This window comes from Hydra vulgaris, chromosome 14, assembly GCF_038396675.1.
Source record: "Hydra vulgaris chromosome 14, alternate assembly HydraT2T_AEP".
NCBI classification, from domain to species: Eukaryota; Metazoa; Cnidaria; class Hydrozoa; order Anthoathecata; family Hydridae; genus Hydra; species Hydra vulgaris.
In genome coordinates this window covers 37110739-37135085 of record NC_088933.1, presented here as the reverse complement: position 1 = coordinate 37135085, position 24347 = coordinate 37110739, and the positions used below count along the sequence as shown (strand labels likewise).

The following is a 24347-nucleotide window of genomic DNA, read 5'->3' as shown; positions in this document are numbered from 1 at the left end:
CTACTCACAAATTCAATTGCTCGCGATACAGTTGTGAAGCGTCAACCCGTTTTTGCAATTGTGGAAGATGTGCCTGAAACATATGCGACTGTCAAGGTGATGATGGACCTAATCTATGTTGAAGTCGTCTCTTTTGTCATCTCTTGTGATCTCAAAATTGCTAGCGTCTTATGTGGAATTCAGTCTCATTCAAGTAAACACCCCTGCTGTTGGTGTAACATCGATTCAGACAACCTCTCAGAATGTGGAGTTTACAAAAGTTTTGGTTCAATACAAGAGAGCTACAGAGCATTTGTGTCTGCTGGCTCCAAATTCAAAATGGCTAAGGATTTTGACAACACAATTCATCCTTTGATCAACATGCAAGACTGGAGACTTATTTTGGACATCATTCCACCAATGGAATAACATTTGCTACAAGGAATCACCTTTTCAAAAATCTTTCAGAACTTTGGCCAGGAGCATAACAATGGCCTGCTCTGTTGCACATTCAGCTTCAGCTATACCACGGCGAACAATTTGCTAGAAATGAATGTCACAAACTTTTGCAAAATGTTGACATACTTCAAATATTGGCTGAAAAGGCTTGTGCTTATGAAGCTCAGGGTTTCATTGAAACATTTCGCAATTTTAGAGATGTTGTTTCTTCCTGCTTTGGAAAGTCACTTGAGGGTGACTTCAAAGAAAAAATTGAAAAGTTCAAAGATTCTTTTCTCTCTCTGCAGTTTTTTATCACATGCAGTTTTTTATCACATTTCCGAGTTCATTGATCGACATGGGTCTGCACTAAGGTTGTTCAGTGAACAAGCAACTGAAGCAATGCATTCAAAGTGTAAGACTCACTGGCAAAGATTCAAGCGAAGCCCTTCGCATCCTGAGTATGGAACCCAGCTTCTACACTTCGTTGTGGAATTTAACAGTAAAGATGCTTAAAAGTTAGAAGAAATATTTTCAGAAAAATATTTAAAAGAATTTTCAGAGAATTTTGTTTCCACTTGTTAAAATCATTGAATTCGTAACTCTGTTAGAAGCAATATTTGAAATTATTGGCACAAAGTTGTAAAACTATTTTAATTAATTGTGTTTGTAATATTTTGGTATCATTGCACAAAAAAATTTCACTTTTAAAGAAAATTAATCCCAATAAACAAAAAAGATTTTTGACATTTTTGGTTCTTTTTTGGATATTTTTACTAAAAACTTCAAATTGCTTTTTATCCCTTGGACGTCGGTAAAAGATTTTGAAAATTTACTAGGTAAATCACCTATGTGTATATAACAAGAACCCAAAAGGGTATTTTCGGTGCTCTCCAAAAGTATTAACGTCCAATATTTACAGGGTGTGGGCAGTACTTATCTTTTTGAGCAACTTTTTTTACACATGAAATGAAATAAAACCCTTGAGAGGTCCAGGCTTACTGATGAACATTTGTCTTCCATAATGAAAGTGGTAGCTAGCCAAGACATAAAACCAGACCTTATTAAACTTATGCCTGACATAAATAGTCAACATTTAGGTAAAAAACACATTTTCTGGAAAAAAACGTTTTCCCGATAGAAAGAGCTGTTTTTTCACCAAAAAAAATTATATATATATACATATATGTATAACAAGGAGCTTCGTCCCATCAGCCCCAGACACAAGAACTTGCAATCGGTCATCTGTTCCTTTGGAATCAAAAATGTCTATAAGTTTTCCATCCCAATGCACAAGCATTATAGGCGATGGTATCTAATTTTCTTAGATCTTCAATCTTATTTCAGGTACAATGGCGGTTCTATACCGGTGGGCTGTCATTGCATTTAGACATAGCTTGTAAGGGTCAACCCCACCTACTGTTACAAGGGAATACACAATTTCACTTAGTTGGGTTGATGAGATGTTGATACCGATACTGCATGAATTTTTAAAATTTTTAAAAACAAGATCAGAGTTTTTCAATATATCATGAGGAACAAAGATATCTATGTCACATTTAACTAATCTTCTGTGTTTCCTATTTTGTGCTATGGTTGTAACTTCTTCAATATTATCATCCTCACAAGAGCTAGTGCCTGGCTCAAAATTATTCATTTCAAAAGTACGTTTACGTGGGTTTGTTTCTTCTCGCTCCAGATAATGTTTTTGTCTTTCTATTCGCTTTTTTGTCTTTTCTGTGACTATTTTATCCAACCCAGAATATGTTGCTACTCTATCATTCAACATGTTTTTCACAAATTCAATATCAACATCAATGACATCTAGTTCAACTTTAGTTATCCCCTTTTTCTTAGCGGCCATATCTTTTAGAACTGTGTTCTTTTAAAATTTCATTGTCAAATTCAAATTAAATTTTATTATTCTAGGTCGTCCTCTCGTCTTTAATAATCTTTAAATTTCATCAAAGTAATGAATTCCTTTTCATAGTAATCTTTGATTACTCTACCAATATTGTTTCTGCCTTCTAGAGTTGGGATATTGGCTTTCTGATAGTGTAAGAGCACATTTTCTAAAGCTTCATCCCAGTGCAAATCTTTCAGGTTTGATAAAAGACGTAACAATATTGTTTCTGTGCTGGCAGTTTAGAACCAGTTCTTGTCATCATCTCCAGAAATGTTGTCAGGTAACAATTTCATATATTTTTTATGTACTATTTATCCATGATTATATACTACAAAGTACAATAAGAATAGTATTTAATAACATTTCATAATATTCATCTGAAAAAACATCAATATATGTATTTTTCTTAAAGGAGTTCAAGTTACAGTTCAAAGTCAATAATAAATAGTAATAAACTAATCTGAAGTAAACTTCTGATATTAATTACAATAATATATAATATTAGAAAAAAATGATAATAACAATAATAACATTTGTTATGTTATACAAAATTGAAAACAAATATATTTGTTGTTTTCTTTCTTCGTCATCGTAATATTATTGTCCTTGTTTCCACATTTGCACGGGTTAAACGTTAATGCCATATACACGATCTTGAGTACCTTCTGATTTAATTAAAGTATTTTCATTAACAATTTAAAAACTTTTAAAGATGACCTGGTGCAAATAGTGGAAGAAAAACAAATTTAAGTAAAGCAAAGATTATTAACAACAATAAAATGACTTAGCTCACAACATCAGGGTCAGACTAGGGTCGAGGGGTTGGAGATCTGGGGTATCCCCCCTATAAAACAAGATAAACAAGTAAAACACTCAAAAAAACATGTAAATAATATAATAAATAATGTTTGCATGCTTCAATTTTGTAAAAACAAAACAATAAATATTGTAGTTATTTCTAGAAATGAATAACTTGTCACATTTTACTGAATAACATTATTAGATATATCCTTTACTCTTATCTCTAAAAAACCAAAATTAAACCCTTAAGTGATTAAGGTTTTAATTTATTTATGCTTAATTTTTTGCTACCACAAGGGCCTTATCTATGTCTAGCCCCCAGGCCCCTTAGTGCCAGTCCGGCCCTGCCCAATATATTGGATAAAAATGATAAAAAACAAAAACTTTGCAAGGTCGGAACTACCACAAAAGTTCCACTATCTTCTTAAAATTTGACATAAATGCTAATTAGGCCAATATGTAATACTAAAATTATGAATAGCCCTCTACGATAAAAATTAAATATTTTAGGGGCAACTGTCACACCCAAATACATATATATATATATGTATATATATATATATATATATATATATATATATATATGTATATATATATATATATATATATATATATATATATATATATATATATATATATATATATGTATATATATATATATATGTATATATATATATATGTATATATATATACATATATATATACATATATATATTTATATATATATATATATATATATATATATATATATATATATATATATATATATATATATATAATGTATACATATATATGTTTATATATATACACACACATATACATAAATATACATATATGTATATATATATATATATATATATATATATATACATGTATATATACACTTATACATATATATACATAAATGTAGATATATAAATACATAAATATATTTACATGTAGATATATAAATACATAAATATATTTACATGTGTACGTGTGTGTGTGTGTATTATATATATAGCTTATCATATACCTAATAGAGTAGGTCATTTTTGGTATGTAAGTACCGCTAAATAATATTAAGTTGAACATTTATATGTAAGTATAGAAAATAGCAAACTTTTAACTGAATATTTTTTTGCGTAACTTAAATGGAGTTTTAGTGGGTTTGCATACTTTGTAAACTTTTTTTTGTTGTTTTATAAAACTTATTTTTCTTCGTTTTTTAACCCTTAAATCCATGATTTTTTAAAAAATATTAGAAAAAATTAACACTAAATATAATAACTCGTTTTAAAATAGTTACTAAACCACATTTTAAGTTTATAAATATTTTTTTTTACAAAAAGATATATTGCATATCTGCAACGTTATGCATCAAAAAATAATAATTTTTCTTATTACATCACAGATGCACCCCACATTTCTCACATAAAGTTTGTGCATACCCTTGCATTTAGGAAATTTACATCTGACTCGTCCATCAGTCCAAGTCCAACGCCCTACCTGATCTAGGCGAACTTCTTTTTGTGGTGCAATCTGAGATAACTTACTTTTTTTTCGGCTTCCATCATTTCTTTTAATGAACCATTGCTAGGGCGACATCGTTTTATGGTATATTTTTGTCTAATTTTGATTAAGCAAAATAACAATTCTTTCCGAATCTCGAAAAATGTCATTTTTTTCTTGGTGATATTGATTATAATTTAAAACTCTATTATGAAAAATTTATGAATTTCCTAATGTCATGTCAGTAAACTGATAAAAAAGACGCATATACCATTTCTTGCTTTTCAATATAATTTTGTGTCTTGAAATTATACCATCCATCAAATCAACACTTGCCATGTGACGGTTGTACTCTTTTATAACAAATGGACAGCTAATGTCTATCTGTTTTTCTCTTTTTTTTTTTTTTTGTCGAAGCGGTTAATGGTTGTCATTGATAGCTGACCTGCATATTTGGACAACAGACTAACTGCTTTATTATTTTTTTTAGACCAAGGTGCTTATTTCTATTCCACTTACTTCTCCAACAAACTCATAGGTTGTTCCTCTAGCATCTTTTTTAATTATTTTTTCTGTCGGCAGTTTTTAATCAGGTATTCGATGTACAGTCCCTAAGCTTGGTATACCTTTTTTGGCTAGATATGCTAATAGAGCTGGATAGGTATAGTATTTATCAAAGTATAGTCTGTAATTTTAATTTGCTAGGATAATGGTAGATCTGGGATAATGGTAGTCTTACCATTATAAATGAAGAAGCTCCTAGATCTAGTTGATCTATTAATGCTCTTTTGTTTTCTTGACCAGAATAAATTTCAAATTTATAAGCAAATCCACTAACTCCACAAAGTACCATTAATTTAAAACTCCACTTTAATGGTTTCATTGGAATATACTGCTTCAAAAAATGACTAACTTTTATGGAACATAACTGTTCGTCTACTGACAATTGCGCTTCCAGAGGAACCATAGAGTTTTTTACGCTGAGATGATCAATAAGTGGTCTAATTTTGTGTAGTCTATCATGTGAAGGATATCCTTGAGGTAAATGTTTAGTGTTATCATTGAAATGAATAAATTGGCGAATTTTCTCAAATCTATTAACTGTCATATAGTTTACAACACTGCTAATTTCAAACTATGGGAACCAATATGATCGCGCATTAGGTAGCTGTAATGCTGACATCTAAATGATAATGCCAATATATTGTCTCAGTTCTGATCGATTTTAAGTTAATGGTTCACTAATTTTAGTCTGTATTGAGTATAAACTTGATTCGTCTACAATCATTTGCAGCAAGTCATTTGAAAAAGAGTATTGAAAATATTTATAGGTTGAACTCATGTCTAGAAATTTACTTGGAAGACTATCATTTCCATAAAATTTAAGCTCATCATCTGTCAAGATTAAGTTTTTCCACATTATCTGCGTCTATATTTTTTTGCCAACCTTTTTGATTTAGGTTGAGATTTCAGGATAAGTTTTGGATTTTTCTTCTTTTTTTTTTGATTTTATATTATCTTCATCATGCTGGTCATTCTCTTTATCGCGCTCATGCTTATCTTTATTATCCTCATCTTCATTTAGTATTTGTAAATCTTCATTAAATGAATATTTGGGATCTATAAGAAAATCCACATCAGGAGCACCTTCATCTTCACTAATTTTACTTGAATGATCAATGAAGTATTGTAAATCCAGCTTCATTTTACTATTGTTTGACATAATTTTGTCTGAAAAATATTTTTTTTTTAATTCGATTTGTTGAGTAAATTCACACACACACACACACACACACACACACACGCACACACACACACGCACACACTGATTACAAAAGGCAACATTTAGCTCTACTCATAAAGAGAGAGAGAGAAAAAGATAATACATAATAAGATAATAAACAAAGACTAGAATGCATAAAGTAGCATTTCTGCAACATACAAACTTAATATCATTACTCGCTATCACATTAGATTGATAACAACAAATAATTTTTAAAATAAAGACCAACCTTTAGAAAAATGAAAATAAATTTATTATAAAAATTACTAGAATTTTATTATAAAAATTACTAGAAAACCGAATAAAGTCAGATACTAAGATAATAAACGTTATGTGGCGAACTAAAATCTCTCTTGCGCAGCGCTTTTAAAAGTATTGGCCAAAAAAGTATGCGCAAGTTTTAGTATATCCAAGTATCAATACGGCAACACCATGCATTACTTATAAACTAATTTTAAAAATGCTTTATATGTGATAAAAAAGGTTGCATTTCTGCAACACTCTGCATTTAAAGGTTAAAGCACGCGTGTTTGTGCTTTGTTTGTAAACAATATTTGACTTCGTAGTTTTGAAGCCTTTTGTTAAGTCTCTTTGCTGCTTTTAACTTAACATTTAAAACGCCAAAAAAATCAAAATTATAAGCGGCTAATAAATATTTCTTCAAATATACTTTTTAATTCGCCCGAGTCTATACAACTAGATTTACATGCTTAACTGGTTTATATTTTATAAATTTAACTTTTGCAGAATAATATATTTTAGATAAAATAGATTAAAGTGAACAATAAGCACGTTTTACTAAATGTATAAATATTATTATCAAGTAAGTTATTATTTTGTGCACAATTTAAATAGTTTAGTACTTTATTAAAGTATTATTAATTTATTGCAAATAATTTATGTGTCTGTTATTATATGTAATAAAAATATGAGAATAAAAAAAGGCCCCTTAATTAATTGGAAGATATCGTACTATTCCGGAAAGAGAAAATTCTTTTGGAAGGATATTGAGGATCAGGAATTTTTTTTTCTTACCAAATTTTACATAAAAGAAAAAAACCGTTTTTACAGAATTTTGCAAATGCTACTTACGAAATGTAACCTTTCACAAGTTGAATTATGAAATGAAACTATTTTGCTACATACGAAAGTAACGCTTACTAAAGTCGCACTTGTGAAACGAGCTCTTTCGCTAAATGACGTTATGAAATCTATAAAGAACGTTTGTTGGCCAAACGAATATAATTGTAAAAAATATATTTTTTATACACCAAAATGTTTATAATAAAAAAAAAATTTCAGTTTTGCAACATATTAACATTTTAAGGTTTTATTTTTTGAAATAATGATAAAAAACCAAATTTCTTTCGGAACGAAACTATCTCTATTACTTACGAAAAAAAACTTACAAAACGCCGCATAATTAGCTAAATTAACGTCAGAGGCCTGGGTCTTTTTGTAAGGGGAAAAAAAAATGTTATTTTTGTTTAAACTTTTATAGCGCATTTTAGAGCTGTTCTGTTTGTATTTTTTATTCAATAGCTTTAGCTATCCTAGATTTTAAAATGAAGAGATGGACATGTTCTTCTTCTGTGTGTTTTAATAACTTTACTTCCAAAGACGCAAATGGGAAACCAATAGGACTTTATCTCCTTCCACGTGTAGAAGCTATTTAAAACGAATACAAAAAACCTTTTAAAGCATTTGGAACGAATTGGGTTTTTTGGGGGAATTGCAGCTCATTGGAGTAATGGACGAGAAAATGCAACATTGTTACCCAATATTTTTTCTCCTAAAGATCAATATAACAAAATAGCAGAAAATTATACCATATCCAAGGAAACATATGAAGAGTATAAAAACCATAGTGACAGTATAAAAAGTCGTTTAAAAGTTGCAAAACAAAAATTCGAAATGGCAACTGAAATTTTAAATGATATTTTAAATAAAAGTAATCTTGTTAAAATAGATAACATTCTGTCATGCTCATCAATACAAAAAGAGCCTTCACAGTAGAAATAAAAGAAACAGTTAAGTTCAGCACTACTCAAGATATCAAAACTAAAAAAAATATTAATAGAGACGCAAAAAATCAAATTGAGCTGCTTCAAGCACAAAATAAATTATACAATACACATACAAATAATTTTAAATATTCTGAATTACTTAACCTGCCTATTGTTTCTAAGTACTTATGGTGGACTCTCTGTTGAACAGTTTAGTTTACTTTTAAATTCTGTTGTACCATATACTCACTTAATTCCATATTCTGACTGTAAGAATAACACTAATCGAAGATTAAACGATTTACCAACTGAACTGTTATCTGTTCTTACAACATGTCGACATAGACTCAATCAAGGAGTTATGACATACGTTTTGAATACATCAAAGTCAACTACTCCAAGAATATTTATAGGATGGGTTTCATTTCTGTCAACTTTACTCAATGAAATTGATTTAAAGCCAGAATCTGGTTTTTTAGTGAAAAAGATGCCAAAAAGTTTTATTGATATTGGACATGGTCTCACTGATTTAATTATTGATGCAACAGAGTTTATATTCCAAAGTGCATCAAACTTTGAGCAAAATTCTTTGATGTTTTCTAGTTATAAGAACACCCAAACAGGAAAAGCTTTAATCGGAATAGCACCACACGGTGGTGGCATAGTATTTAGTGATATATATCCAGGTTCTATCCAGGGGCGGTTCTAGGAAAAATACGAAGGGGGGGTGAAATATGTTAAAAATACCGACTCAAAAATCCGTCACGTGACATTTTGAGAATTTGTTTTTTCTCTGTATCCATTATTGATAAGCAGATTTTTTTGGAACGATACATTAAGACAATAGGCGGATAAAATCACTAGCGAATTTTTCTAGTCGACTAAATATTTCAAAATTTGAATTTTGCAGCAAAATGTACACTCGTCAACTTACCGTTTTGGGCTAAATTAGGTTACCAGTTATTTAAATATTATTAAGGTACCTAATAATATTTAAAAGACTTTTCGAAAGAAAATTAAAATTACATTATAATATTCATATAATATTGTAAAAAATTAAAGATCTAGAGTTTGATTTTTCAAACTTTTATTCTTCTTTGCTTAGCGGAAGACCATTTCTTCACAACACAATCAATATCAATTTTGTTAGTAATATCTTTTTCACAACTTAACATCATTAGTGAACTTAATCTGTCAGTAGTCATAGTAGAGCGCAAACTAATTTTAACCAACTTTAATTTACTAAACGTACGTTCATTTGATGCTGTAGATATTGGAGCTGTTAAAGCTAGGCAACATAACTGATTTGCCCAAGGTAACAAACTCTTCAACTCGTGAGATTTCTCAATTAGATGCTTACTCTAATATAATCTCCATTATTGTTGCTAAACTTGAACTTTGATGACATAGTATCTCCCATTCAGCTGCAACTGCATCAAAGTCTAATAAATAGCCAGCTTGACTCTTAGGAGGAAAAAGTGAAAATGCTTTTTCTAAATTTTATGGTGAAGCAGCTGTAAACTTTAGCGGAATATTTAAGATACTAAAAATCAGCTTGAGTTTCTCAATGAAGACTTTAAAATTGATAAGCTTAAAAGATTATCTAAAACTTGATTAAATTGTTTTCGATAAAAAGTTAACAAATCAATGTTTGAAGAATTATCAGAACTATCATCAATTTTTTTTGGCATGCTTCTAACTCTTTGATATCGTTTATAATTTGCATCTGGATCAACTCCATACAATTGAGCAGATTTTTTTGAGCTTTCAATTAAGTTATTCATATTATCAGAATCTGATCTTATATTTGTTAAGGAAAAAATAGTACTTTCTATTAGTACTATTGCATCACATATATTCAATTCTTTTGTTTCTAAATGTTCGCTTAAATATTTAAGTTTTTACATGATATTTTTCGTGAACATTAACGATACAAAGAAATCAAAACTTAATATCTTTTTTTTTTAATCCAAGAGCTTTAGTTTTCGCTAAACTGTTAAATTTATCTGAAGTTGTTATGTCTTTTAATGTATCAACAATTGGATTTAGCGATGTTCACACAGATTTTATACTTTCTGCTCGAACAGTCCATCTTGTTTTCGATATTTCTTAGCTGTAAACTTTCTTCAATTTCTATCATACGGTCTGTTAAATCTTTGAACCTTTTTGTACTGAATGAAAAAAGTACATAAATATTTTCAAGTACATTTATTACAATTCTCCAATTACAGGACTAGCATCACAACTATGCTCAAGAAAGGTATTTAATCGATGTTCATGACATGGTATATATGGAATAGCGTGGCCGACAAATTCAGTAAAGCAATGCTGAGCTCCTTTAATATGTCCTTTCATATTGCTAGCAAAATCATACAATTGGAACGCTACATTATCAGTGTTAATTTTATGTCTTACTACATAGTCGTAAATATATTTAGCAATTTCATATCCAGTTTTTGTAGTTGATTCAATAACATCAAGCAATCGTTCATTAGCTTTGCCGTTTGAATCAATATATCTTATACATACAGCCAATTGATCTTTGTTAGATATATCTGGTGTGGTATCAGCCATAACAGAAAATAGTTCTGATTTGAAAACTTCTTGAATTATAGTTTTTCGAGTTTCTGCAACAAGAAGATCTATAAATTCATTTTGGGATTGACATCCAAGATATGTAACATGGTAAGTACGCATATTTTTATCACTAAGCCATCTTTTTATGACTGCATTGTGTCTAGAAAGTAAAAGAACTATTTGATAAAAGTTGCCATACTGAGACTCGTTTTCTTTTTCTTTGTGGCTGCAAATATCCAACCCTTGTCTTCCAAAAGTGCGGGCCACATCAATCAAAATTCCGACTGCTTTTCTATTAAACTCTTGTTCATAGCTTTTACGTTTTGCCAGTTCTCGAGCAGACTTATTAAAAATAAAATCAACACCACTTGATTGGCTAGTAAATGCACAATAATCAACATAAATAAAAATATAATAAAAATAATAATATAATAACATAGCTCTTTTATGAGATACAGATGAAAAATGTTGACTCAATTTTCCCTTTTTTAATTTTCCTCTGCTTTTCATTTTCTGCCATTGCCTTACGCCACTATTAACCCACGCATTGCCTTCATTATTTGAGAAAATAATGAACAGACAAAACAAAATACAGAATCAGCTACAATGCTATACTCTAGCATAAGAAATTCATTAAACCATATAGGAGTAAAGTGTTGTTGTTTATTTACTGGAATGTTGTTGTCTCTAGGATATCTGACCAGTTTAGGTAGATGGGGTCCTAATGATATTAAAAATTGCCGCTGTAATATTGTTAAATTGTGAATACGTTTACCTGGATCATGTTCCACAAAACTATCTTTTGCACTAATGTTGTCATGTTCATTTCCAATCATTAAGTCATCTAATGCTTTTGTGGCGTGGCTTATGTAATCACAAATACCATTTCTAATACTTGATATGTATTCTATACTATTGATCAAAAAGAGTACGGGGTTTGGAAACTTTGAGTTCTTAACATTGTTTAAAACTTCTTTAAATTGCTCAAATTCTTGACTTATGGCTTGGAATTGTCCAATACATGATATCCATGGGTGTTTTTTTGTCTCCACATCATCTATAATTTGTTTTTCATTAACCTAGTTGGCTTCTTTTTTTAACTTCAACTAGAAATTAAAAATGAAAGTTTATAGTTAAATAGTAATATTTTATATAAGAATAATATGCTTATATATATTTAATGATATACAAACAGTCAAACCATTTTTTACATTCTTCGAACACTACTGATTAACACTATAACTAGATAATAAAAATAATATGTCAATAATTATTCAACAAATGAAAAATACCTTTTAACTTTTGTCGATCTATTTTGTTAAATGCAATTTGTTGATTAATGACTTTTTTCCACAAAAGTTTAAAATCAATTGAATTTTTTGGTTTTAAATTCTGCTTAACTAAATATAAATGATAAAAAACATCAAAACAATCAAAACTCATTTAAAATCAACCTTTTATCATATTGACTCGTAAAAATTTACTTGTATAGTTCTGAGCTACATCATTTATATTTGAACATGTTACTTCCAATTCAGAGTTCGATAAAAGATTTTTTTCTGTAAGTGACTCCTGTAAAATAATATATAACCTAAGTATTAGTTATCTCGAGATAACATAGATCTCTGTTATTCAAGTTTGATTTTACAATTGCAAGGGGGTGTAACACCCCCTCCCCTCCCCCACACACACCCTTTTCCTCCCCCGTAAAAGCGCCCCTGGCTCTATCATCACGGATATATCACGGATTCAGATCTAACAGAAAAATCCGATACAATTCTCTTTGTAGAGAGAGTTTATGAGTGACAGTGAAGGGAATAACATAAAATCTTCCAAAACAAAAAGGTTCTGATCAATTTTCTCAAGTTGATGTAGCCCGTAACTGTGACATAGCTTCAACTCGTATTCACGTTGAAAGGTTCATTAGAAGATTACGGGATTGAGGAATTATAAACACTGTGTGGCCCATTAATAGAATGAATTGTTATTTTCGACATGACAAATGTTAGCACACTGTAAATTTGACAATGCTTCCTATAGGACCAAAAGAATAGTATTAAACAAATTTCTTTCATTATATTGTTTAGTTTTTTTCTCTTAAAATCCATAGTTGAGTTTTTTGACAGGTGTTAATATTGAAAATTTAAACTGTTGAAATTAAAATTGATTCCTGAAAAAAATATGATTCCTAAGATACTTTATTAATAACATTCAGCAACTTTATATATTACTAAAATAATATATATTACTAAAATTTATAAAATACTAAAATCAAATTCAAATAAAACATAATAATAGGTGCTTTGATTTCTTTTGAATTCTTTGATTTCCATATGATCCCATTTTAATATCTTAACATTGTGGTAGATAGAATCTATGACCTTTTTGATAATTTGTATTACTAGACAAATTATCAAAAACTAGACAAAAAATTGAGGATTCTGTTTCAGGGTTATACGACTGTGAAACGCAGTATTTTGCACCTGTGCAAAGCATTTGACGTTGACATTGAGCATGATATTGTGGATACTAAGAGATGTTAAAGATGATATATCGGTAAATTGTGCACGAGTTTTTACTTCTAATAAAATCCCGTATGGACCTAAACCATTAAAACTGCATCAATAACTTTTATCAAAAGAGTGATCAAAAAATCCACATTTTTCGAATCTTGTATTTACTAATTTTTTCAAAGTTTTTTATTGCTATTTCTTCATATAAGATACCACATTGAATATTTTTTATATGACTCATATCAGGAGTTCTAGTACCTTTTTTAACGACATCCCAAATCAATGAATATTTTGCATTTCCATATAGCCCTAGTAATGCTGTTAGTCGACTTGCATTACTTTTAAACCTTTTACACTCATGCCATCTATCGGTATCTTGCTCTACATCCATATATTATTACAACCATAAGGCTTCGGTGAATTCAAAAAACCTAAATCTATTTTAATACTTTTAATATTACTTCTCAGCTGCTCATTTATTTCATTATGTAGTGGTATGTTTTTGCAATTTTAATATACTAGATCAGTTGTTTCAACTTGTATTTTCCAAGTATTCTAATTTATTATAAGATTTATAAAAGAATCATTTTGATGTATATTTACACTTGTACTATTATCACTTTTAATTAAATAGTCATTATCTACGTAATATTTAATTTGCTTTATTTTTTCTTCTTTTCGTCTACTTTTATTACACTTTCATCAAACAGTTGTGATTTGCAATATTGATGATCAGCTAATGCTAAAGCTGTTTTTAATGTTCATTTGTAATGCAAATGTTGTCCAACAGAAGTCTGTCTCCCAAATGTTGAATTAATTAAAACAGAATAAATGTGTTTTTAAATTGGTTTTTTGTTTTCCAGCTGTTCTTTTAGTTTTTTACAATTAAAGTTAAATCTCTTTTGTAATTGTTTGAGTTTGGATCAGCAGGAGATATTTTTAATTTACCATAATTTTTTTTTAATTTGGCTGATTTTGGTTTGATGTTTTTAAGTGGAACCATAGGTATAGATACTTTTGAAGACCGATTGTGCCATTTTTGTAGTTGATGTGTGCACGATTATTCTAAAATTTTGAGCCTATCGGACAACTACAATATGCTCGCTTAGGAGTTATGCTTTCAAATAACACAACAGCAGACCGTATATCAGTGCCATAGGATTTTTTAACTATTCCTTGGACAAATATTACATTATTATTCTGCAGTGATTTTACTGAAACAATTTTCCTGCTCTGTAGCATTTTTACAGCTTTTTCCGGTTGGTCAAAGTTCCCCTTCTTTTTATACGAACAATTATTTTGAAATCTTTCCTCGTTTACAAGGGTTACAAGTTTTCATCTGAAGACCATTTTGATGTTGAGGTTTTAATGTTGGATTTTTGAGGTTTTGATGTTTGATGTTGTACTTGAGGAATATCTAACGGGTTAAGACTGCATTCAAACGTATAATTTCGTTTTGTTTTGTCTCTCAATTGTTTAAATTCTAAATTCGGATACAAAGAAGACTTTTGAATTCTTTGGCGCAGTTCTTTTAATGTTCCTGATACTGACTGCTCAGTTTCTTTGCGCCACATCAAACATTCTATTTTATTCAAAGAATAAATATTTTTTGACATTTTATAACTTCAAACAGATACAAACATTTTCAGTAAAATACCATATTAAGTAGATTACACAATTAATATAAAAAAAACCATTTTCTTTTGAAAATTCGTTTTTTCACTTCTCAATCAATCTATATTTTTTGACATAATACGACTTTAAACTAAAGTCGCTATTTCTATTGAAAAAGATTTAAAATTTATATAAACAAAACGATTTATATACAAAAATAGACTTCACCGGTTTTGCTGTTATTTATAACGCTACCATCTTTATTCTTTTCTCAACAAACCGCATTATATGAATTTGACTAATAAATATATTTAATTACGTTTTATGAATCAAATTCGTATAACTAACTAAGTAACTAAAATACTAAGTATTATATGATATTGACAAGTTTCATTTGTAAACTTTTATAAATAAACCAAGACTTTCACAAAAAATACTTTTTAAATGTCATTTAATGAATAAGAATCAAATAATAAAGAAATCCTAAACCACGCACTGTGAGTCTAAATCGCGAAAAAGTAGCTTAAGCTTTTTTCCGATTTCTTTTTTATGGAAAGTGAACTTGGAGCAATTTTTTTATAATAATTTTAATGAAGCTTAAAAAAATAATAATCCTTTTCTGTAAAGAAAGTTAAAACATTCATTTATTCTCAGAAAATATTTATTGTAAAATGTACAAAACTTTGTTTGCAAGATGGTTTAAGCGTTTAAAATGTTGTTTATTTAAACATGAAAAGATTAGAACTTTTTTTAAACATTATCAATGAATTTGGTATTAATCACGTGAATTTGCAAGCTCTTTTAGAAGTTGAAGCGAATAAAAAAGATCACCGATGAAGAGCTGTCCAGTGTGGAACTCTCAGAAAAAATTAGACTTTTTATTCTGAAATTTAGAATAAAGTATACAAGGCATAATCGTAATTTTGCAAGACTTACTAAACGAGAAGTACCCTTGTTAGAAGGTGAGTTATTCCAGAATAAAAACGCTGAGCTTAATTTAGCTTTAAAAGCCGGAAGTCCAGAAAAAAAATGGACAGAGTATTCATTAAGCACAAAAAGGAGGAAAGTTTTAAGGTAGTTTCAACTTTAGTAGTAATCATTGTGTTTATTTTTAAAAACCTGTGATTTAAAAAACGAGTTGAATAAAAGTATATGTAATAAAAATTTAGGTATAGCAGGTGAGACTCTTAAGCCATGGTGAAGGCAAATTAAATAGGAGAAAAAAAATTCAAACATAAGATCCCTTCTTAAATGTGAAGAGTTAGCAGAAGCTGCTGTTGTACGTGCAAAATCAAGTCCTGAAAAATCAGATTTGGGAATCATTGTTAATTTTTTTTTTTTTAAATCAAACATGCAAAATAAAAAAAAGTGATAAACATCAGCTAATTATGATGTCTGCAGATCAAGCTTTTTCACATAAAGTTCATTGTGATTTGAGTGATGCACAATATCAACTTATTCAAAACTCATATCTGATGCAAAATGCTAACATTTATCACCATTAAAAACAATCCTAAAATCCGAAGTAGATTGTTACCCAGAAGGTTTGTATATTACAGAAACTTCTGCAAAGTGTAGTTTACAGAGTATGGTTAATCATACATTGTCCCGAATTTTGAATGTGGTATGGATGTAATTTAAAATGTGGTATGGATGGGGTATCTTCACAAAGTATTTACAATCAAAGATTTCCCTGTGTTAAAGCCGATGTCGGGCCGAGCTCGGCTGCCAACATCAGACCGCTATCGTTTTTGTCTGTACGGATCGATGTCGGCCCGACATCGGCTAGCACGATACCTCTTATCTCAGATCTCGGCGTGACGCGATTCCGTAAGGAAAGAAATGCTGGCAGTCTTATGTCAGCAGCCGATCTAGGCCCGAGGATTAAAAAATGCCACAAATGCTCGGCCAGACACAAACATAAATCGAAATAATATCAGCAAACCGTAATCAGTTTAATGTAAGAGTTGATATATCATGTAAGATAACTACCGAAAAAAGGATAAGCCAACTAAAGTATATATGGAGCACGAATGTAAAATAAAATTATATATTTTATTTAAATAAGTAAATCTGGATCAGTTGATATAAATAAAAAATTAGCATATTACCGATTATAAAAAAAACAGTTTAAAAACATTATTACTTCATTAACAAAAGTTATTTTACTTAGAAATATAATACTTTCAATTGTTTTGAATTATCACGTTCAAAAGTACCTAAATAAATTGGCCTAATGCATTCTTAATTACTAAATGCACCCATCAAAAATTTACATAAATTAGAAATATTTATACCAAGGATTCCTCCATAACTACAAAGGGACATTGTTATATAAAGCATTTTAAAAAATGGTAATGATTTCAAATAACATTTACAATAACATTTCACAAAATACTTATACCTTTAGGATCTTTAGAACTTCGCCTTGCAGTCCTGCCTCATTCCTTTTATATTTCAAATCCTAAACTTAGATATTTTTGTTAATAACTATTTATAAATAAAAAATAAACATACTACCTATTATAAAAAATAATTTTAAAATATTATTGCTTTAGTAATATAAAATATTACTACTTAAGTATGAATATTTCCATTGTTTTCTGTTATAAAAATCGATTTTAAAATTTATTACTTAAGTAATAATATTTTGAAATTGCTTTTTATCATAGGTAATATGTTAATTTCTTATTTATAAATAGTGACATATGTAAGCAACTGAAATCAGTTTTATGTATGTTGAAAGTTTAACTTTAGTTAAACGTTACCATGTAAGATAATTACGAAAAAAAGGATTAGGCAATTGAAATATATACAAAACACATAAATCAAAATTGAATATATATTTTTAAAATAAATTAATTTGAATATGTCGAGTCATCAACAAAATTGGATTGACTAAACATCCGAAGTTTTCTGGGCATTGGTCTTTGTAATTCATGTGCAGCATCTAAAACATAGTACAAAATTAAATTTTCACGTATCAATAATTACAATATAGTATGAATCATAGCGTAGTTAGGTTACTAATAAACAACTTTTATTAAAGGTGACATTATTGTTATTGATGGTGCAATTAATGAAGTGTATGCACCTCCAGCCGATATTGACTTCCAGCCGGAAGAGTATACCTTTGTATATAATTACTAATTAAATAAAAAGTTACTTTGGCATATATATATATATATATATATATATATATATATATATATATATATATATATATATCTATATATATATATATATATATATATATATATATATATATATATATATATATATAATACATATGTATATATACATTTGTATATATACATATGTATATATATATATATATATATATATATATATATAATATATATATATAATATATTAATATGTGTATATAATATATTTATATATTTATATATGTATATATATAATATATATATATATATATATATATATATATATATATATATATATATGTATATATATATATTGCATTTGCACCCTTGGCATTGCTTATCTCCTTGCATATAACAGACCCTATAAAAATAATATATATATATATATATATACATATATATATATATATATATATATATATATATGTATATATATATATATAAATCAATAATATTATTTACCTAAAAAAGACTTACTTTTTAAACGTTTTGGATCAGGTTGCATAGCCTCTTTTTTATCCATGGTTGTGTGTTTTGATCCATTACATTCAAAAGTACCTAAATAAATTGTTTTTATATATCTTTAAATGCCATCCAATCACAATTTATAGAAAACATTGGAAAAACTCTAACGAAGGATTCATACATAAATACAAAGACAGTTGCAGATTAGGAGTTTTCAGGGCCCGGATATTATTAGCCATTTTTAGAGACCCCCTCTGTTATATATAGCTTCTTTTTTTTAAAGTAATGGTTTTAAATTAACAATTGTAAAAACAATATATTATAAATACTTATACTTTTGGGATCATTAGGATTTCGCCTAGCAACCCTGCCACCATTCTTATCCTTAGCATTATGAAAAAATCGTATGATGCGCAACTCAACAGCATTTTGAGTTTCATTCAGAAATTTAGCCAAAATACAGTTCTTTAGAAATTTCTCCAACTTCACTGGAAGTTTTATTTTTCCAATTTTCCCTCTTCGATTAATTTGTTTTCCCAAATCAACTGATAAAAGACGATTTAACAAACTCTCCAAATGATCATTGGCATTACGGCCACCCTCTTAAAGTAGCCACTGAAATATTTCTTCAGATAAAACAATATCTATATTGGCTAGATGATCAGGTGTACAAAATAAGGGAACTCTACTTTGTACACTTTCACATGAAGGTATTGCTTTTAGAGTTGAGCTGTCCAGCCGTTGTGAAGTTAAAGCTAATTTTTGCAAAATGACAGCTTGACCATATCGAACAGCTTGCACTGTGTCAGAATCAATGCCTGCATCATTGCAAAAAACATTTAAGCTCATTGAGCACTGCATGAGTACTATTTGCTCGTGCTTTTTTTGGACCAACTGAAGCTGATGCCGATACTTTGCCTTTCAAAGGTTTACAAAAATTTGAAATGTTAGGAGGTGAAATTTGTGATTGGTTTTTATCAACATGCTGTTTAGAAGAAATTGGGGTAGATATATGCATTGGAACTAAAGGTGGAGAACAAAGTGGCGATAGTGGCTCACTACTTTTAACATTCAGCGGTTTAAGAAACAGTGCTGTAAAGGCATCAGAGTCGGTTCCACTGGTTAGGTTTTCCAACGGCTGCAAAGATGTGCGTTTATTAGGACGAATTCTATTATTAAATTTTCTTAAAAAAAATTTTAAAAATTAGATTTTATAAATACCTGAACTTTATGTACTTTATTAATCTCTGTGCACCAAACTTTTTAACTTTAACGTTGTCTACATCTTTACATGTCTTTACATGTCTTTACATGTCTACTATCTTTACATGTCTTAAACTGTTTATAGTTTGGTGACAACTGTCTTCATTTGGAATAACTTGCAAATGACATGCATCAAACAGTTCGTCTTTCCACACGATTTGAATACGCACAACATGATCAATTGGCAATGAACTCCAATCGTCAATTGAGTAGTCTTCATAGTCTAAGAGCATGATGTCTTGTTCATTTACTATATCCACGTGCATATCATTAATATATACTATGTATTTTATCTTAACATTTATATGTATATATATATGTGTGTGTGTATATATATATATATATATATATATATATATATATATATATATATATATACACACATATACAAGTTGTTAGTCAGAAATATATTTTATATCTTTATTTTGGAAATATTTATTATCATTGCTCACAAAATATTGAATTTTTTATTGATATTGCCCCATTACTAACTAATTACTAATTAATTTTAAACCAATTAGCAATTCAGTGGTATAAAAGGGTGTTTAACATCCTGGTTAACACACTAACGGGCTTGTTAACACCCAGATTATGTTTTTTAATACAATTATTCTCAAATATGTGTTTGTTGCAACAACATCAACAAAAAATAGTTATTGTTAAATCAGGAAAAATAAATTTGTTATTAATAAATAATAGAGGAAAATACATAATAAGAAATATGCCATGATATAAATGTTACATATCAAGACATATAGTTTGAATTACAATACGGCATAATGATAAATGTTTGCTTATACGAATAACAAACACTTATTTACAGAAGCTAAATTATTCAAATGTGTTGTAGATTTAAAATAAATACCGAAACTAAGAGAAGGAGATTCATAAGGTCCAATTGTATACAGATTTTTATGTAGCTTTAAAATATAACCAGAAACTAAAATGGTTGGGCCACCCAAAACATTTGTAATCAAAATAATTCCTTGTGATGTAATGCAACAATTGTCCGGCGGTCTACAATTAAAGGAAAGAGACATTACTCTTTCAGTTATAGAATGACTACGGATATTTCTCATACAGTGTCTCAAAAAATTATCCGACCAAACACTTTTTTAAATATTTTTCCTAAAAAAAGTGCTGTTTTTTCGTAAATTTAGACTTTTTTGGTAAACTCAAGATTAATAAAAATAAAAGAACATGTTTTTAAATAGATTTTCTTTATTTCAATGTAAAATATGAATCACAAAGTTTTCAGTCTTTAAATAAATGAACTTAGGTCGTTTTTTTATTGTCAAAAAAATATTTGACCAAACGCATTATTTGTTCCATAATAAATTATTATATAACAAAACAATTATTTTAATACTTTGTTGGGCCTCCCTTTGCTTGGATTACAGCTTCTAGACGTCTAGGCATTGATTCGACTAAAGATTTTGTTTCTTCTGATTGAATCTTTTCCCAGGCTTCTTCAATTGTTACTTTGAAGTTTTCTTTTTTGGAAAATGACCGATCTCCAATTTTTCGGTCTACAATTTCCCACAAATGTTAAATGGGATTAAGGTCCGGTGATTGTGCAGGCCATTCCAAGACCTTAACATTATTTTCAGCAAATCGCTCCTTTGTTTTAGTGGCACAATGCTTGGGATCGTTATCTTGCTGAAATGTAAAATCAGATCCTAGCCGAAGTTTTCGAGCAGATGACTTCAAATTTTGCTTTAATATGTTTCTGTATTGCACCTGATCCATTATAGTATCAATAATTTGGAGTTTTCCAACACCCTTCCATGCCATTGAACCCCATACCATCACGTTACCGCCACCATACTTGACAGTTCCTCTCACGCAGCTTAATTTGTAGGCTTCTCCGGCTTTTCTCCAAACTTTTTGGGCTCCATCAGATGACTTTAAGTTGAATATCGATTCGTCGCTCCACAGGATCTTTTTCCAGAAACTTAACTGCATGTTTTTGAACTTCTTAGCAAACTCCAATCTTCTTTTCATGTGTTTCTTACTCAAATATGGTTTATTACGCACAAGTCGTCCTTGAAATCCCTGGTCTCGGATACGATTTCTGATTGTCTGATGGGATAATTTGATTCCATAATTCTTTTTAGCTTGCTCAGCCAGTTTTCGAGCAGAAATGAAGCGATTTTTCTTGACTTGTATAATTAAGTTTCTATCAAAACTCTTAGAAGTCTTTTTTTGCGACCCTGGCCTTCTTTTGTGGCTGTTGTTCCGATCAAATTATACTTCTTCATTATGTCGGATACTGTATTATGAGAAATTCCAGTCTCTTGCTGCACCTGACGATAGGTTTTACCCTGATTGACTAGATCGACAGCTAAATTTCTCTGACAAACAGTCCAGTGATGTTTACCTCCAACCATTTTACTTAAAAAAACATTAAACCTTTTTTTTATACAAAACTTTTTTTTTACTACAAAAAAACAGTTTTTTGTTATCAATTTCATTAATTGTATAAAAATTTGCTAAAATATTTCAACAAATTTCACATAAAATTAATTAAACTTACATAAATATAGCTTGGTCGGATAATTTTTTTACAAGCTTATTCAGTACTAAGTTTCTTTTAGGTCAAATAATTAACCAACTGAAGCATGAATCAAATATAATGAACGCTTAATAACATACTATTCCCAATAGAATTAAAATGACAGACAAAGTAAGTATTGTTATTCATTGTTTTTAGTATAATTTAGAGCGTAAACATTTTTTATTGGGAAAAACTTTTTTGGTCGGATAATTTTTTGAGACACTGTGTTACTTAAAAGATGAGGAAATATACTAGACGTAGTTTTAGTTTTACGTTTTAAAATTGATAAATAATTTTCAAAACGATATGTAGAAAAGTAGTAAAGAGGCTGTTAATATAAGTTAACAAAATATGTTAAATGTAACAAAACATGAAAATTACATGACATTCACTTTGGTGTAAACAATTCCGGACATTTTGCACAAAATGACTGATACACCCTTTAGCACAATCCATATAATCATTAAATCTGTTGAAACAAAGACAATTCACGGCATAATGTAACAACAAAAAATGTTCATAATAATCTGGCAGCAAAATAAAAAAACCAATATTCTGTATCTTTGTAATGACAGTTCTGATAAAGATCTGATTTTACGATGAAATTCAATAGGAATAAATTTAGAAAAGTTCGTCATAATTCCTGATACTCGCGACATTTGGTTTAACCTTAATTTACAAAGAAGACGTGGATACTGAGAAACTGACGTAAAATAGAAAACACATAAATTTTTACAAACACCAAGGCTCACCAGATGCTGGTATTCTGGAGGAAATGAAGAATGTAAACCAATACCTGATATGGCAGCTAAAGGTGATAAAATAATTTGATTACTTTCTTTCATATCACGATAACTAAAATCATTACGCATATAACAATTGTTTTTTAAATATAAAGTTCAATGTTCAACAGCTTCACCCTCAACTTTACAATATGAACATCCAAGTTTCGCAGTATGGTACTTGATACCTTGAAGCACTGCTTCTGCAGGTGCATCACAAGTAAAAATTATACTATTGATAACAAACGTTACATTTTTATAAACAAAACCTTGAGACTTTAATATTGACAACTCACCACACAAATCTGTTATCGTAGTACAAAAATCAGGTTTTACTGTACCACAATAAACGGATACTGGTAATGGGAATTTGCTTTTAAACTGTGGAATATACAAGAGTATTGGCCATGCACAAAGTCCAGAGCTTTTTAAAAGTGGCAAACCATCTACATTAAAAATAAAATCTATAATCAATGAAACATTAGAAATACCTTTGTCAATACAGTACTTCAAATTTTCAATAATTGAAAAATGAAAAAAATTTCCTTTAACTACTTTTATAATATCTGTATTTTTAAAATGTGATTTTTTTTTTGTCAATAAATAAATAGAGTTTGGAACATCAGGCACTCTAAATTTGTTCAACAATTTTAAAAGATATAACATTGCACGATGACTAATATTAAAAGAAATAAAAAATGTAAGCAAATAATCTGCAATTGTTAAGATATTTTCTTTGAAGTCTTCTTCGGGCTCTGAAGCCTGATTATCACTGGAGTCTTTATACATAATTTGCAGAAATCTTCTGATTCTGAATGCATGCAATCTTCTTCATTTAAATATAAATTACTATATGAATAATTTAAATTATTTTTATTATTATTGTTATCAAAACAAGCATCAGATATATAAAAATCGATAGGGAACAGGTTATCACTGTCAACTTGTGTACTACGATTTTTGTCTAAAAAAAAAAATTTACGCTATAGCTATACAGTATAAAGT

At 29.0% G+C, this 24347-nt stretch overlaps 1 protein-coding gene across 1 annotated transcript; it reads right to left on the bottom strand.

Annotated features, from left to right (window-relative positions):
• Positions 1 to 23459: 23459 nt before the first annotated feature.
• Positions 23460 to 24131, bottom strand: LOC136091097 (uncharacterized). The gene has a single exon (XM_065818084.1). It carries the CDS (start codon positions 24129 to 24131, stop codon positions 23460 to 23462), a length of 672 nt encoding a protein of 223 aa, XP_065674156.1.
• Positions 24132 to 24347: the final 216 nt, after the last annotated feature.

Bases quoted from the DNA above. Each gene is read 5' to 3' on its own strand.
- LOC136091097 (XM_065818084.1), bottom strand. From the start codon at position 24,131: ATGTATAAAGACTCCAGTGATAATCAGGCTTCAGAGCCCGAAGAAGAC.